This window comes from Lineus longissimus, chromosome 14 (genome assembly GCF_910592395.1).
Source record: "Lineus longissimus chromosome 14, tnLinLong1.2, whole genome shotgun sequence".
Taxonomy (NCBI): Eukaryota; Metazoa; Nemertea; class Pilidiophora; order Heteronemertea; family Lineidae; genus Lineus; species Lineus longissimus.
Window position 1 is genome coordinate 12,764,193 of NC_088321.1, and position 17,175 is coordinate 12,781,367.

Genomic DNA, 17,175 nt, shown 5'->3' on the forward strand with positions numbered 1-17,175 from the left:
GGAATAACGCTAAAAGCAGTAGTTGGTTTTAGGGTTGGCCGTTAGGCGCCGCAGGCTCATGTGCGCGTGTTAGCTGCGCGCGCACTAGCTGCCCTGAGACTGTGTATTTAAGGTGTAAATAAATGCACGTGTATAAACACAGACATGACATGTCAGCCGGCTTTTTCAAAAGAGGGAGATTGAACATGAAAACAAGACAAAACATAACATAAAATTTGCATCAATCGATATTAAACCTTGACCAGAGCCTACATCATCGGAATGTCTTGGGCTAGCTAGTAGAAATCCGAGAATGTCTGATTTAACGAGCAGAAAATGTTAGAATCACGGTGCTGCCCTGATCACGCCCACTTTTCTGTGTTGTGACTGTGTATTGACTATTGTGAATTTTGTGTGTTCCAACGCTAACCCTAACCCTGATAACCTCACCAGTTGCTCAAAAACTGCATTGATGGTTCGGTAAAGGTAGGAAATATAATAATATTACATGAAACATGGCTTTATATTGAAATAAAAGTTTGTTCATATGATATAAAGTCACTTTAACTTCTAAGGACACTTTAACTTTGTCACATCCTTCCTCCTTGTCTGTTTTAACACTTTCTCTGATTTCATTTGTGATTTATCCCAAGGTCTATTGTTTTTCTGTTACAAAGGAGATATGTAGTGTTCCTTTATGCATGGAAAACTGGTTTGAATGAGTTATTTTTTAACAAAAACAAATGATGTGGAAGACAAAATTATGACTGTCCTTCAGAAAATGGCATTTTCAACTCGTTCGGCACCACCAACAACCGAGAAAAATGTAAAAGACCGTTGGTCTTGAATTAGATCTGTGCAGAATTGGGAATATATCAGGAAATTGTCCCAGTGGATGAGGTGATTTTAGGCAATTCTTAGGCATATTGCATTAGGTCTTATTTTGGCCCTTTTTGACCGATCTAACCCTTATATTTTCTGTAATTCACACTGAACAACTTACTTTTAGTGCGTTTCATCATTTGTAATCCCCTCATACCAAAAACAGATAAAAAAAACTATAATTCATAATTTTAGGTTTTTCGGTTGACTTTAACTGAAAATCCTTATAGACCCCAACCCTTAGTACCTGATTTATCAGTCGAATATGGCAAATATACTTTTTTTGGTGGAAATGATCTGGAACAATCATTTATTCATATAAAGCTGGTATATATGTCCATCGCACGGTAAATTTGTTTTTAATTGAATTTTTTTGAAAATAGCCCCAAAAAGTACCCCGCCCAATATTGAAAGGGTCCATTTGAACCCTCCAAACGTAGTCGATTTGCACCGAATGCTAAATAATGTTGAGATCTATGCCCTATCAACAAAATATGATGAAATGAAAACATTCGTAATGTCTAGCTGTAATTTCAGCCATTATCTAAAGAGCCCCTTCCGCCGCCTCTTTTCTGTTATATTCCTGATGGAGACAAGTCTTCAGTGTGCTGTCCCAATCAATCAACAAGATAGTCTCATAGAGATGATATTTATAGAGACAAGTATTCAGTGTGCCCTCCCAATAAGTCAACAAAATGTCGCATGGAGGTGTCACTTATGGACACATGACTGTCTTGTCTCAATCAGACAACAAGATTGTCATTAAGAGATTCCCTTTTGGAGGCAAGTCTTCGATGTGCTGCCCCAATCAGCAAGGTGTCCTCACATAGATGTCACTTATGGAAACATAGTCTTGTCTCAATCAGAATACAAGATGGTATCAACAAGATGTCCCTTTTGGAGGCAAGTTTTCAGTGTGCTCTCGAAGGGATGCCACTAGAGACAGGTCTTCAATGTGCTGTCACAATCAGCCTACAAGGTGTCCGCGTACATATGTCACTTATGGAGACATGTCTTGTCTCAACCAGACAACTAGATGGTCTCAAAGACATGTCCCTTTTTGAGGCAAGTCTTTATTGTGCTGTCGAAGGGATGCCACTTATAGAGACAAGTCTTCAATGTGCTGTCACAATCAGCCAACAAGGTGTCCTCATACATATGTCACTTATGAAGACATGTCTTGTCTCAATCAGACAACTAGATGGTCTCAAAGACATGTCCCTTTTTGATGCAAGTCTTCAGTGTGCTCTCGAATGGATGTCTTTTATGGAGACAAGTCTTCAATGTGCTGTCACAATCAGCCAACAAGGTGTCCTCATACATATGTCACTTATGGAGACATGTCTTGTCTCAATCAGACAACTAGATGGTCTCAAAGACGTGTCCCTTTTTGAGGCAAGTCTTTATTGAGTTGTCGAAGGGATGCCACTTATAGAGACAGGTCTTCAATGTGCTGTCACAATCAGCCAACAAGGTGTCCTCATACATACGTCACTTATGAAGACATGTCTTGTCTCAATCAGACAACTAGATGGTCTCAAAGACATGTCCCTTTTTGATGCAAGTCTTCAGTTTACTCTTGAATGGATGTCTTTTACGGAGACAAGTCTTCAATGTGCTGTCACAATCAGCCAACAAGGTGTCCTCATACAGATGTCACTCTTGGAGACTTGTCTTGTCCAATCAGACAACAAGATGGTCTCATAGAGATGTCCTTTATGGACGCGTATCTTCAGTGTGCGTGCTGCACCGAACAGACAACAAGGTGGTCTCATTGAGATGTCACTTATGGAGACTATGGTGTGCTGTCCTGATCAGACAAAAAGGGGGTCTCAAATGCATGTGTTCGGTGTGGTCTCAAAGGTATGTAGGCATGTCTTCAGTGTGGTGTCCCAATCGGTCAACAATATTTTCTCGTAGAGTCTAGAGCGTTCCTTATGGAGGGAAGTCTTCGGTGTGCAGTCCTAATCGGACACCAAGATGTTCTCAAAGAGATATTGCTTATGGAGCCATGTCTTGGTGTGCAGTCTTTAACAGACAACAAGGTGGTCTCACAGAGATGTCACTGTGATACAAAGCAGAGTCACAGAAATGAACTTTAGCCTAGTGAAAAAGATAATAGACAAGGCGATAGATTTCAGGTCATTTAATTATTATTATCTGCTCTGCTCATTGCCCACACCAAACCCTTATTCAAGACTTTAAAATCATTAGAAGTAACAGATATACACACTCTACTACAAATGAAGTTTCTACACAAATTTTTCAATAATTGCGATCTGGGTTACTTCATTCATGCATCAAAACAAATGACCAAATACATCCTCACAATACTAGAAACGGGCAGAAATCAATAATCCCACGATCCCGACTTAACATTAGGAAAAAATACAATTTTTGTCACTCAGTAGAACCTCTCTATTAAGGACACCATCGGGACTGCCAAATGCTGTCCTTAATAGAGAGGTGTCCTGATTAGAGAGGCCATATTGAATGGAAAGTACCAATTTGGGACCAAAACTAGTGTCCTTAATAGTGAGGTTGTCCTTCATAGAGAGGTATCTGCTAAGGGAGGTTCCACTGTATCTTCAATTCCCTTTCTGCCTTTAAGTATCACGATAAAATTCACACTCACAGTCTTCATTACGGCAGCAGATTAGTGCCATAAAAAATAAAATATTATCTCGTTATTACGAGATCTTTTCTCGTTATTATGAGATCTTTTCTCGTTATTACGCGATGTTATCTCGTTATTACGAGATCTTTTCTCGTTATTACGCGATCTTTTCTCGTTATTACGAGATGTTATCTCGTTATTACGAGATCTTTTCTCGTTATTACGAGATGCGAAAGTGCACGCAACATCGAGGATTAAGGTCTCATTAGGGAGTTTTTTTTTTCATTCATGCGCGGCCAAGCCCTAACCGTAGTTCCTAAAATCATTGATTTCTCGGTCCTCACAGTATGTCAGCGTTGATTCAGCAGTTGTTTTGGCAAAGACATGTTTTTTTGGAGTTTCTGAAACCTAGAGCGCTACTCAATAGGCGACTAACAAGAAACTACGCATTTATACTGTTGTTGCCGACGTATGTGTACACTGAACTTGGGATGTGCGTCGGCCCCGTGTTGAAATGCCGTCCAGTCCCAGTTGGTGCGTTTTTCGCTGATTTGTGCAAAATTCAACACATCTCAAAAGTTCAATGGTTGACCCTCGATTTTTTTTAATTTTTGTGTAGCGTAAGCAACTGTCTTTCATGGGAGAATGGTCTCTGTAAGAATTATTCAGGAAGAAATGTATAATATTTGGGGTTTTTCGTGATTGTCCGGCCCAATTGGCAATATTGCCATTTGGGATGGTGCAGAGCTAGGAGCAAATGCGACGCTTATGATTTATTTAAAGAAATAAAATGCCCGATTTAACATCCTGCAGAATCAGGGGAATCAGGCGTTTCCAGTGATATACGATACAAATGGGTTGTCCTCATGCATTCACTTTGGAAACGCATTTTAAAATAGATGTTACGTCCTGTTAATGGGACACGTCATCATCGCGTACATTTGGGAAAAACTCCCTAACGAGACCTAAAGCTCAGGATCAAGCGCGGGAAAGGTCCGTACCATATACCATCATCGCGTAATAACGAGATAACATCTCGTAATAACGAGAAAAGATCGCGTAATAACGAGAAAAGATCGCGTAATAACGAGAAAAGATCTCGTAATAACGAGATAACATCGCGTAATAACGAGAAAAGATCTCGTAATAACGAGAAAAGATCGCGTAATAACGAGAAAAGATCGCGTAATAACGAGATAACATCACGTAATAACGAGAAAAGATCTCGTAATAACGAGATAATATTTTATTTTTTATATTTTTTATGGCACTAATCTGCTGCCGTACTTCATGACTTCAATATGTATAAAAATCATTTACTGGGATTATACAGTTCTCGCTGTGTAATTCCACACTTTTACATAATATGTTCACACTTGAACTTTCAATATTCACCACACATTTAATTTTGCCAAACATGATTATCATTTGTACATATGTGGCTGGGGCACTTTAGGTACATTACCACGGTGGCAATTGCAGGACAAGGGCTTTTAAAATTATGTCAGTCATTTCAAACAACTTGATCTGTCTACTACTCTCATATATAATAAGCTCAAAAGGCCCAAAAACGGTTGTTGTCAGAGAAAAATATTACCGGTACAAGTACTTGCTGGAAATTCCTGCAGCCATTCAGTTCACTGTCATGCTGATTTCAACTTAACTCAATGAATGTTATCTTGGGACTTGAAGAAATGTGTAATTACCCTACAACTTGGGCACTGTCATGTTTCTCAGGAAAGTCAAGTTTTTCAGATAAATGCCAGAAAAAGCCATTATCTCTCGTCAAAGGGCTCTGTTGAGATGAGAATGTAAATGTAATGGACGCCATTTTTCAAAACTTTCCAAGATTACTCAAACAAATTATTACAGAAGATGATTAACGAGTGTCGCGTAAATGAATACGCACATTGCTTGATTACACGACACACCTCAATCTTTTATTTTAACTTTATATTCAAAACTTAAACATATGGGGCCAAATTCATAAAGGGTGTTTAGCTTAAAACAGCGTTTAACTACTGAGTAGACAGATTCTGGCCCTTGATGTGAATCTTCACAGAATATGAATAGGCCCTGAAACTGATTAGAGAGAAGTTGTACATGTCTAACCCTTAAACGCCCTTTATGAATTTGGGCCTGTGTTTCTTGCGAATGACCAATGGTGTGCAGTCAACCTCTTGAATCCCGGTGACCGACCAGTCGGTCATTTTGAAATAATGTTTTTTTCCCCAACGACCGACAGGTCGGTCTCAGTAATATTTTTATTCCCTTGAGCTGGGACGCTATTTTATTGCTGGTTTTAGCGTGTTTGATGTACAGTAGGGTCAGTTAGAGCATGCCTGGGTAGATGGTGCCTCGTCACCGGACTTTGGTGGTTGTATGCGGGCGCCATACATCGTGAACGTCAGACCCAATTTTCGCAACCACGTGACCACCCTGGGATCCCGTGATTTTCAAGTTTTGGGAGTCAAGAGGATAAACGCAGCAAACCAATCTAGAATGATCTGGATCGGTCAAGATCGGTCAAGATCACTGGTTCCGTGTAAATGGCCCTCACGTGTCTGCATAGGTTATGGTATTCCAACCACTTCAAGCACTTGGTTTGGTACCAAAATTATTAAAGGACCTTAGGCATTATTAACCCTTTGGCTCCCGAGGCCTATGTAACGCGATGTACCGAGATTTTTTACCAGTTTTATGCAAAATAACGTAAAAATACTTTTAAATATTGTACCTCCTTCATTATGCATCCTTGATTTATAGTCATAGTTCCACCTATTGTTGTGTATTTGGTTGAGACGGTTGTATGTGTAACGACGACAACAACGAGTAATGGCGAGGAGTTTAAGATGTCCGCGCCCACCCATGAGAGCACGTGCGATGAACATTTGTAAAGTTTGATTGATTTTGTAGCAAGCAAGGAGAAATAAACGTTGTTTTGTTTAAGAGGTTGAGGAGTTATATCAATATACAGTCCCTACAGAACACCTATGATAAAACCCCGTGTTTTTTCAAGACCCGTGTCTTCGCCGTGTGTCAAAAAACCTGCGGCGCACTTGCACCTATCAGTTGTGTTAGATAATGATTAATAACCCCGGCGACAGGTGCGCTGTAGGTAGGGAGCTCTCCTGTGTTTCTTTCCCGTTGGAGGGGAATTTCGCATGCGCAATACCGCGGTAACTACACCGCGCCATCTGTCGCCGGATCTTAGAACTTGCAATTGCTGTGTCTATTCAGATTCCACCTATCAAAAACCTGTGTTGAACACAGGTCTAAATTAGCCCCCGATTGGCCGCATCAAGCTCGATGGGGCTAATAGACACGGGGATTTGACACACAGGTCTATTTAGACACGACAATTCATAGGTGTAAGCGCAAAAGACACGGGGATTTGATAGGTGGAAGTACGACTAATAAAACCATACATTTTCGTAAAGCTGATTACCTTGGCTATCAATTGGCGTTGTTTCTGGGTATCAATTAGGTAAGAGGTAATCAATAATCAGTAATAATCAATATTTTTGGATTGATTTTGCTCTAATTGATTGATTTTTCTGATTTGAACAAAGTATATGGAACTGTAATTGATGCAGTTACAACCTGTTAATGATCAACGTAACTTGATTGATAACCTTTGACTGACTATTGTCTATTACTGATTGATCGAATAATACAACATAATATTAATTTATATGCTAATCAGTTCTTGTACTGTGACGCTGCACAAGCGCCAATCAAACTGCAGCGCCCTCTGTAAACTATGAATGAAACTAAATCTAGTCTTCTGCAGATCACCAGGGACACGAATACACTGTACAATAGCGTCTAACGTGTACCGAGAGTTCTATACTAAAGCATTAGTATAGGGACGATATATCGTACCGCCTACGCGAGACAAAATACAGGGACGATATATCGTCCCCTCCAGGGAGGCGAGGGGTTAAGGGCAATATTACCCAGCTGTCCGCTGCCCAGTCACCTCCTGTTCTACATAAGTAGTTTCCATCAACAAATTGCACAAAAAAAGGAAAAATTCCAAAGACTGAATTATCGCGCTTTTCTGATGTTGACCCATTTAGCTCTCCAAGCAGTGACCCTTTTCACGTGGAACAGTGCACGAGTAAGGCGTTTCCTGGAGTAGGACCTACCCTGTGACGTCTTGGTACTGATATTATGACGGGAAAGGTATTTCGTGCCAGGACTTATGCTACCAGAAATAATGAATAACACGTTAAGAGCTGAAACAAAATGGCTAAAGCATCAAACATGATTGGAGATTGGAAAAATAGTTTATAGGTGAACCAGAGGAAGAACAAAAATACTGCAATAACAAGAGCAACGCAGGGCGTAGCATATGCCCCGGTGAGCACTTTGAGTTGGTGTATTAGGAAAGTGAAGTGTTTTTCAGACAACCCCGGGCAGCTGGTGTCATAGCTGACTTGGTTTAGTTGACATTGTGAAAGAGTTATTGGTCTGTAATGCCCGCTGTGCACGTTATCTTTTTCTACCCACATAAAAAGTTACATGGTTATTACTCAAAGCGTTCTTGTTAAAATGAGAGGAAACGAAAAGTTTACAGACGCCTGACGCCTACCGGCTGACGGACATTGGTAAAACATAATGCCTCCGCAATGCTTTACGCATTGGCGGGGGCATAACAAGCTGCCTATTACTTTAGAGTCACACTCCACCAAAAAACATCGATGAAACCCCAGTAAAAACAGTAGTAATAGAAGATTCAGCAGAAAGCATCTAAAATTGTTTGGGTAGACACCGGCGATATAAATTAAAACTGTCCACATTCGGCATTTAAATCAACTGTTCTAGGAACAAACGTCTTGGCGCCAAAACCCGATGTTGGCGAAAATGACATAATATCATGTAAAATCCAAGGAAGACATCAAGGAATCGCCTACGAGTGGGCACCTGCAAAAATGTCAGTTGCAGCAGAAACTAGTCTAATCCAGAACGTGTGTAATCCATTTGTGACTGTGTAATTCACTATGAAATAAATCCTTAATCCAATGTTTCCGTTTCTTCCATGCACCGACACTGCCTCAAGAATATTTCCGCCTCAATTTTGTTAAGTCCCTCGCATTGTTGTACTAAACAAATCATAGCCTGGAAAATCAAATTATAAAATTTCATCTATGATGTGATGATAATGCTTTACTTTGATAACAAATTAAGTGTATAATAAGAATGCAGTGGACAATCAAGTGACATATTTTCGTGTTTCCCAACAAAATCAGCCCAAATAACGATAATAACAAGGAGTTTTATATGGCGCTTTAAAAGAGCTTTCATTACCCAGCCTATCCAGAAGGTAAGAGTTACAACGTGGCACATGCCGGGTATCGAAGCCAGGACCTCCCGATCACAATGTTGATGCTCAAACGTTGTGCCACTGCGTTCCTCTGAGCACAAATTATTCCATATGCCTGAAAATGTACCCATCTCTGTACGTAGGTCTTTTATTGTTTCATGACTATCCACAGGATAATGCATGAAGTGATTCAAAATTATCTCTAGGCACTGTATTTGGTTGCAGCCGGTCAGTTTAACCCAATTCGCTTCAAGTTTCTCGCCTGTCATGTGCTGTACTTTCATGGAGAGATACCATCAATAAGGCTGACCATTTGTCAAATTTCAGACCCACCTCTGGCTCACGGACATTCATCATGGTTTTCATCTCTGTCTGCGGCAACTCATCCTACAAGAAGTTTATGATGGCCTCCATCTGAAATAACATAACATTTGTCAAATGAAAGGTATCAAATTGCTGTTTGCTGTGCAAATTGTCCATGACGAAGTCGGAAGATGAACTGATGGAGAAGACATGAATGGTTAAAAGGCAATTTAAAAATTGCATGTTTCTTACCTCCCAGTCCAAGATTGTTGTAAAGCTCTTCTGGCTTCTTACGAAAGGTTTCTTTACACATGTTTATCACACACTCTGCAAAAAAATAACAATTTGAATCGTTTGAAAACATTTCGACAATCACATTCATCATAAAGACATAAGAAACGTTTCTGCGGCTGTCTAAGTGCAGACAATGACAGTCAAACCTTTTTTGCCTTTACATACCTGTAGCACGAGAAGTAAAAAGCTTTATGGACTGAATGATGCAGGAGCTGAGCTTGTGTATGAAGTTGAACTTCATCATACATGTATGAATTTTCAGAAAAGAAGTTTGACCCAGCACAAAGCCCAACTCAGAGTCAGATGAAAAAAAGATTTTTATTCTGTTTTAACTCTTTAAATCCTTGAATTTTTTTAGTGTTTCCAAGTATTTCAGCAATTTTCACCCCAAACGACCTCCAAATGCCCCCCCCCCCCATGTACAAGACAGCTAATTAATTTCACTAGTATTATTTCATCAAACGGATGAAAACAAGTATATTGCATATCCCTAAACCGCCCGAAAACCAGCCTAAGTTTCATGATGGCGATGGTGTTGCTTGAGATTAGGTACGTACTGGCAGGCAGCTAGGCTAGGAAACTAGACAAAAATCAGTGGCCGGATATCGGCCGGTTAGGACATAAAGGGTCAAATATCACATGCCAAAAAATGACAAGCAGTTTTTTAAAAAAAACGACCGATGCTATGACTTTCAATTCCAAGCGATGACAGATCAATTAAATCAAAAATTTGTATTGAAAAAGTTTGACCATCCAGTCCACGCGTTTACACTCCATCATCCATAGCCCAAAAACGATGCGGACAAATAATTTATCATGAATGGACAACAGTAGTAACAGTATTTTATTGTAAAATAAAAGGCTGTATTAAAATTTTAGTAAATACTTACGGATTTTACATTCTTCAAAACACTTGAGTGTGGGCACGAGTGGCATTAAAAACCCCAGGGGTGGCACGGAGGGCCTGCAATGCCACATTTAAAAAACATGAGTTACCAAGATTTGGTATCCCGATGGCGATGGATGCAATCATATTTACAAAACAAAAAGAAATACATGTAAGTGGTAGAAAAAATTTTTTGCAACTGATTTGAAACATATCTTAAACGATATGTGCTGGAGATGCCAAGCCTCTTTCATGCCGTCATTGCCATGGTGATGCTGGCCGATGCTATTGCACCCCGTCAATCAAATATCCTTTAAAAAATTGTATTACAAATTGTAAAAAATCTTGACAGTGCATCATGCTGTGCACACGTGCTACCCGCTGACCGACTTTCGAATGTCGTCTCGAGCCAATGTGCATCCTTTTCTGTGAAGATCTATTGTAAACATGGTTTGTTTTGGCGACCCTAGGTGGTGCCGGCGTATCTGGCAATACTGCAAAGGTCCTATAAATAGACGAATTCGAAGAAGTTTGTTTTGGTGCTGACCAGAGCGTGGTGTCCCTAGGCATTGTCCAAAGTCAGCTAAGGCCTTCTGACGAGTGACATGTTCTGGGTGTGCGCACTCATTGTTTATATTGTTTTGGAGCCGATTCCTCTTCTTCAAACAGGCCTATCTGGATGAACACACTCCCTCAAGTGCATGCACACAGTCCCTTCACTGCCACAACCTTCTACCAAAATAACATTGCGCAATATTGTTTCACCACTAGGCCTACGCCTCGTTATTTCACCAGTTACGTCATTACGTTGATAAGACGAATTCGAAGAAGTTTGCACTGACCCTTGAACAAAGGATCGCCGTGTCTCTCTAGGCACTGTCCGAAGTCGGCTTACTACGCCTTCTGACGTATTCCGAGTGTGCGCATTCGATTTGTTTTGGCACCGATTCCGTCTTCTTCGAATACGTCTATTTCCTAAGTGGTGATATATAATATAGACCTAGGCCTATAGATTCATGCACTAGATTGGGAACAACGTTTACATGACGTAGTGTTGGCTGTCGTCACGTCACCATGCATTTTACATTACTGTAACGTGACGAGACGCGACGTTTTCGTAAACGTTGGTCCCAATGAAGTGCATGGATCTATAGTACCGATATATATAGTATGCACTCCATGACGTGTTGGCAATACAATATCATGATGGACGCACACTCCACAGAGAGTAAGAGTAAGACTGAGCTGAGAGTGACACTAGGCTTACACGTACACAGACATGATGAAGCCTGTAGCCTGAACGCCTAGACTGCAGTCTTAAGTCTGCACACACTCGACAGTGCATCGATTGCATGAATGATGGTCTGTACTCTGTCACTGTGGTACCGGGCGGTAGGCCTACGAGTAAGCGTCTTTTTCTCACAGAATCAACGAAAAAAACTTGTTCGTCTTCTACAATACTTTTCCCTAAATCATCCAGACCGTAAAGCAATAATATTTACCGATTGCATGATGGCGAACAGCAATCCCAACGCTAGTATTTCGGAACAAACTACTCATGCTAGTATAACCGCGGCAAAAGCACGAAAAGCAGCGACAAGACAGTGTCCAAACGCAAGGGAAATCGTCGTTAATTTGTAAAGTACGCCCTCTCGCGGAGAACGACTGACCCCGTCTTGGCCATTCCAATGTTAGTGCCCTAACACACGTATACTGTCATCATCATGGAGTAACATCTTCTCTTGAGTCTCCTTCAGAACTGGGAGACACACCTACTGTCATCATCATGGAGTAAGATCTTCCCTTGTGTCTCATTAAGGTCTGGGAAACACATGGAGCAGCATCTTATTATCCTGTGTGTCCTTTAGACCCGGGAGACACCTATACCGTCATCATTATGGAGTAACATCTTCTCCTCTGTCTCCTTTAGAATGGGAGACACCTACTGTCATCATGGAGTTTAATCTTCTCTTGTGTCTCCTTTAGACCTGGGAGACATGTGGAGTAACATCTTAATTATCCTGCGTGTCCTTTAGACCTGGGGGACACATCTACTGTCATCATCATGGAGTAACATCTTCTCTTGTGTCTCATTAAGGCCTGGGAAACACGTGGAGTAACATCTTATTTATCGTCTCCTTCAAACCTGGAGGACACCTCTACTGTCATCATCATTGAGTAAAATCTTCTCTTGTGTCTCCTTTAGACTTGGGAGACACCGATTGTCATCATCATGGAGTAACATTTTCTCTTATGTCTCCTTTAGAATGGGCGACACCTACTGTCATCATGGAGTAACACCTTCTCTTGTGTCTCCTTTAGACCTGGGAGACACCTACTGCCATCATGGAGTAACATCTTCTCTTGTGTCTCCATTAGATCTTGGAGACACCTTCTCCCACCATGGAATAACATCATCTCTTGAGTCTCCTTTAGACCTGGGAGACACCTACTGCCATCATGGAATATCGCCTTCTCTTGTGTCTCCTTTAGACCTGGGAGACAAGTGGAGACGTGACGTGGTCATCCCCATCTATTAATAGACTTCAGCCCCAGTGACGTATATACGACAAATCCCAAAACGAGGCCCAAGTTATGACTTTTGAACACCCACTTTACGCACTTTCCCATGTTTACTTATTCATATCTTGCATGTATTTATTATAAGCCCCCCTTCTTAGGCGGGGCTCTTAAGATACACGCGTGTTAGGGAGTATAATGACGAGAGTAACTTGCATAGGCTTCAGGTCTCATTAGGGAGGGTTTTTTTTATTCATGCGCGCCCCTCACCGTAGTTCCTAAAATCATTGATTTCTCGGTCCTTACAGCACGTCAGTGTTTATCCAGCAGTTGTTTTGGCAAAGACATGTTTTGTTGGAGTTTGTGAAACCTAGAGCGCTACTCAATAGGCGGCTTACAAGAAACTACGCATTTATACTGTTGTTGCCGACGTATGTGTACACTGAACTTGGGATGTGCGTCGGCCCCGTGTTGAAATGTCGTCCAGTGCCAGTTGGTGCGTTTTTCGCTGATTTTTGCAAAATTAAACATATCTCAAAAGTTCAATGGTTGACCCTCGATTTTTTTATTATTTTTGTGTAGCGTAAGCAACTGTCTTTCATGGGGGTATGGTCACTGTAAGAATTATTCAGGAAGAAATGACTTTTCATATTATTTGGGGTTTTTGGTGATTACTGATTTATTGCCATTTGGGATGGTGAACAGAGCTAGGAGCAAATGCGACGCTTATGATTTATTTAAAGAAATAAAATGCCCGATTTAACATCCTGCAGAATCAGGGTAATCGGGCGTTTCCAGTGATATACGACACAAATGGGCTGTCCTCATGCATTCACTTTGGAAATGCATTTTAAAATAGATGTTACGTCCTGTTAATGGGGCCCACGTCATCATCGCGTACATTTGGGAAAACTCTATATCCCCCCCCCCTCTCCCAACCACCAACTACTCGCCATCATTGACATTGTGTGCTAGCCAACTGCTTCTTCGGTCAACTGCCATGATGGCATCATCCTAACTATATCCCCCCCCCCCCCACCCGAGTCTTCTCGGTCACCAGCCCTATTCACGAAGAGCTCCCTATCAAGGCCTGAGCCTTCCTCATATTATGGTTACCAACAGCGCATTATTTGATATTGCACAAATTATACGATATTGATCAAATTATATGATATTGATCATATCTGTCACATGACCTGAAGCAAAATGACTGGTAGGCGTACTGCACATGCGTACACATTGTAAACATGGCTGATTCTGAATTTTTTTGATGTTTCGTCTCCGAAATTACAACAAAATCTAAGGATTTGACTGCTTCTGGCATCTTGTAATGAAATAAGACGGTGGTGAAACTTCACTATGTCTACGGATGTGCTATACACGAAGGTATAAAGCCGTGAACATTATATAAAGAGTTTCTGAAGACCGAAAACAGCCTTCAAAAAATGCATTATGTATTTGCATTGCATGCATAATACAGTCATACACTACACATACACTGCTAATGCATTAGATTAGATAGATAGAGCATATAGGCCCTCACACCAGGCGGAGAAAGCCAAACCTGGCCACAACCAACAAGCAGCAAAAGGCTGTATGGTCGCACACCACATGTTCTTTTTTTCGTTTGGTTTGTTTTGGTTAGTACTGACTTCGGCTAAACTTTAGAATTACCGATCGGATGTTCCTCCGCACTATATAAGTTGTGAATCGGTTTAAAGGGTTAGGGTTAGGGTTAGGCTACTTGTTCATTATTCGGTATTCATTCGCCCCTTAGACCTATACTTCCGATCGGGAATTCTAAAGTCGTTCCCTGACTTCCTCCGCCTGGTCGGCAGTATCTAGGCTACTGTACGAGTCAATCTCAAAGTGACTTCGTCTACTCCGTTTTTTGCGAGTGATTTGAGTTTGGTTTATTGCCAATTGACTTTCGCTGTACACTCACTTACTGCGTGAAAGTTACTGACACGACAACTTGGCCTTTCCATGAAGACGAATTTGAAGAAGACAAATCAGTGCCAAAACAAATCAAAGATGCAAACTCAGTGTCAGAACACGTCAAAAGGTCTAAGCCGACTTACGACAATGCCTAGAGACACGGCGATCCGTTGTTCAAGTTGAAACGCATGACTAAACAGTGCCAAAACAAACTTCTTCGAATTCGTCTTTTCTATCTATCTCAACTCAATATCTGCCCTGGAATACGCCTGGTGAGCTGCTGGCGTTGCTGCCAACATGCTGCCAACATGCATGCAAGTTATAATGTGACATAGCGTATACACGACACTTCTGAACTTCGATCTGGAATATGACGATGGTACAGTTTGAGAAGTCTCGCGTGTACTTTTCTCCTTCAAAGAATCACTGCGTTGCGCGCAACTGCGTGACGATGCGCGGAGAGGTATATAGTACTGATCTGTAGAAAGCGCACATTGATTTTGATAATTTCAACATGTTCACTGTGTCCACCTGATTTTGTATGATTTGCACTTGAGGGCCATGCAGTGTTTTCCTTGATGGAGAAGGGTATTATTATGTGAGAGATCTTCAAACTGTATGTGTACCATCGTCATATCCGGGACTGAAGTTCTGAAGTGACATCATCAATCCTGGTCAATTGCATTTTCCGTGAGCATGAGTGTCTCTTGGCTCTGCAGTGTTTTCTTTGATGGAGAAAAGCATTATTATGTGAGAGATCTCCAAACTGTACTTGTACCATTGTCATATCTGGGACTGAAGTTCCACAGTGACATCATCAATCCCGGTCAATGGCATTTTTCCGCAACCGTGAGTGTCTTTTGGCTTGTGACGGAGTTGCTGACATTGACGACAATGGCACTGCTTCCCAAAAGGCATTTTCATAAGTTTAAAAAAGTCGTTCTAATGGTATTTTGAGTGACTGAATAATGTCTATACACGTCAGTCTTTGATAACATTGGTTAGGAGTGAAGAGCTTTGAACACTGCAGACATTATTGTAAAAGGGCTGGACACCAAAAAACTATCCCTCTCCTAGGAAGATTGCATGTCACTCAGAAGATAAGCCTATGACACCAGGAGACAATGGAAGAAATTGATGTCCTCAGATTTCACAATGTCAATATATGACAGACAACAGTGAAATGAATTTACCCAATCCGTCTCAACCAGCCAAGATTAGACTAGCAACATGCACCTGGTTTTGCTGTGACAATTCATGTGTATGGACACAACATATGAGTTTCAATTTCAAAACATCCGTGCAGAAAATGTCTGGCAAAAAATCTTTGCAATAAGTTAAGAGATGCTATAAACTGTGCATGTACAAACGATTTTTAGCGGAGGCATATGTAATAGAAACAGGTTTGTGTGGGAAATTCCAGCATTTGATATACATGTACTTCATGTCATGGGAGATTAGATAAGTGTGGGCATACATGGCATTATCATAAAATGAGCCATCAATCAACATTTAAGTGCAATACTAAGAAATAAGAAAACTACGGCCAGTCCAAAGTGACTGTTGTACAGTAGAACCTCTCTATTAAGGACACCCTCGGGACTGACAAGTGCTGTCCTTGATAGAGAGGTATCCTAACTAGAGAGGTCAAATTGAAAGGAAACTACCAATTTGGGACCAAAACTAGTGTCCTTAATAGAGAGGTTGTGCTTAATAGAGAGGTGTCCGCTAAGGGAGGTTCCACTGTATGTAATTTTTGGTGACACTGTATCTGTATAGTTTAAAGTAGAGTCAAGAAAGATATTTTTATGAAGCTGATATGATAATTGGAAAGACTGAAGTGTATCCTGGCTTTATGTTACTCTTCTGCTGCGGTATACTTCTATCAAGATGGCGTTTACCCCTTGCCGAGTTTCACAAGGTGAATTCCTTCTGACGCTTTCATTTTACCCTTCAATGAATACGCAAAAACTCTGTTCAAGTGAAAAATCTTTGAAAACTATGTCCGGCACCGCAACTAAGAACTATAAGGAGCGCTGCATCAATGTTTTAACCCAATAGAGCCCTGGGTAGGATGCTGGTCTATCGCAGGTTGACTTCCCAAGCAAGCCTGCTATCCATTTACTCCTGGGTTGAGAGGCAAGTAGGGTTAAGAGTCTTGCCCAAGGACACCACGATGAAACAGTGTTGATCCGTCTGAGTATCGAACCTACGCCTTCCCTGGTTAAGCCCGGTGCTCCACCGCTCTGCCACTGATTCCTAACTAAGATATCTCTGACTCTGTTGCATTTTATCAAGTGTACCTGACAAGTACAGTGCCGTTTGAGCTGTTGAGTGTGTTCCTAATAGGCACCAGGCTAATGATGGTTGATTCAACATGACATTAGGTAATGGCCACATTATCAATCATCATTCCATTCCTGTTCA

At 41.1% G+C, this 17,175-nt stretch overlaps 1 protein-coding gene and 1 long non-coding RNA gene across 16 annotated transcripts in view; one reads left to right on the forward strand and one right to left on the reverse strand.

Annotated features, from left to right (window-relative positions):
* Positions 1 to 2,992: 2,992 nt before the first annotated feature.
* On the reverse strand, positions 2,993 to 11,978 carry LOC135498853 (uncharacterized). 3 transcript variants are annotated; one of them, XR_010449157.1, is made up of 5 exons: positions 11,793 to 11,978; positions 10,295 to 10,368; positions 9,363 to 9,437; positions 9,141 to 9,221; positions 2,993 to 8,602 (listed from the first exon to the last, which is right to left on the reverse strand). It is a non-coding gene; the product is annotated as an uncharacterized LOC135498853 (long non-coding RNA). The 3 variants fall into 3 exon arrangements; XR_010449158.1 differs by lacking the exon at positions 11,793 to 11,978 and adding an exon at positions 11,564 to 11,617; XR_010449159.1 differs by lacking the exon at positions 11,793 to 11,978 and adding an exon at positions 11,133 to 11,155.
* A 2,089-nt stretch (positions 11,979 to 14,067) lies between these two features.
* Positions 14,068 to 17,175, forward strand: part of LOC135499239 (unconventional myosin-Va-like) — a 51,980-nt gene continuing 48,872 nt past the window's right edge. For all 13 annotated transcript variants that reach the window (XM_064789900.1, XM_064789899.1, XM_064789905.1 and 10 more), the window contains exon 1: positions 14,068 to 14,196. In XM_064789900.1, the coding sequence (XP_064645970.1) occupies positions 14,170 to 14,196 (27 nt within the window). In that variant the 5' untranslated portion in view covers positions 14,068 to 14,169. The remainder of the gene's footprint in view (positions 14,197 to 17,175) is intronic.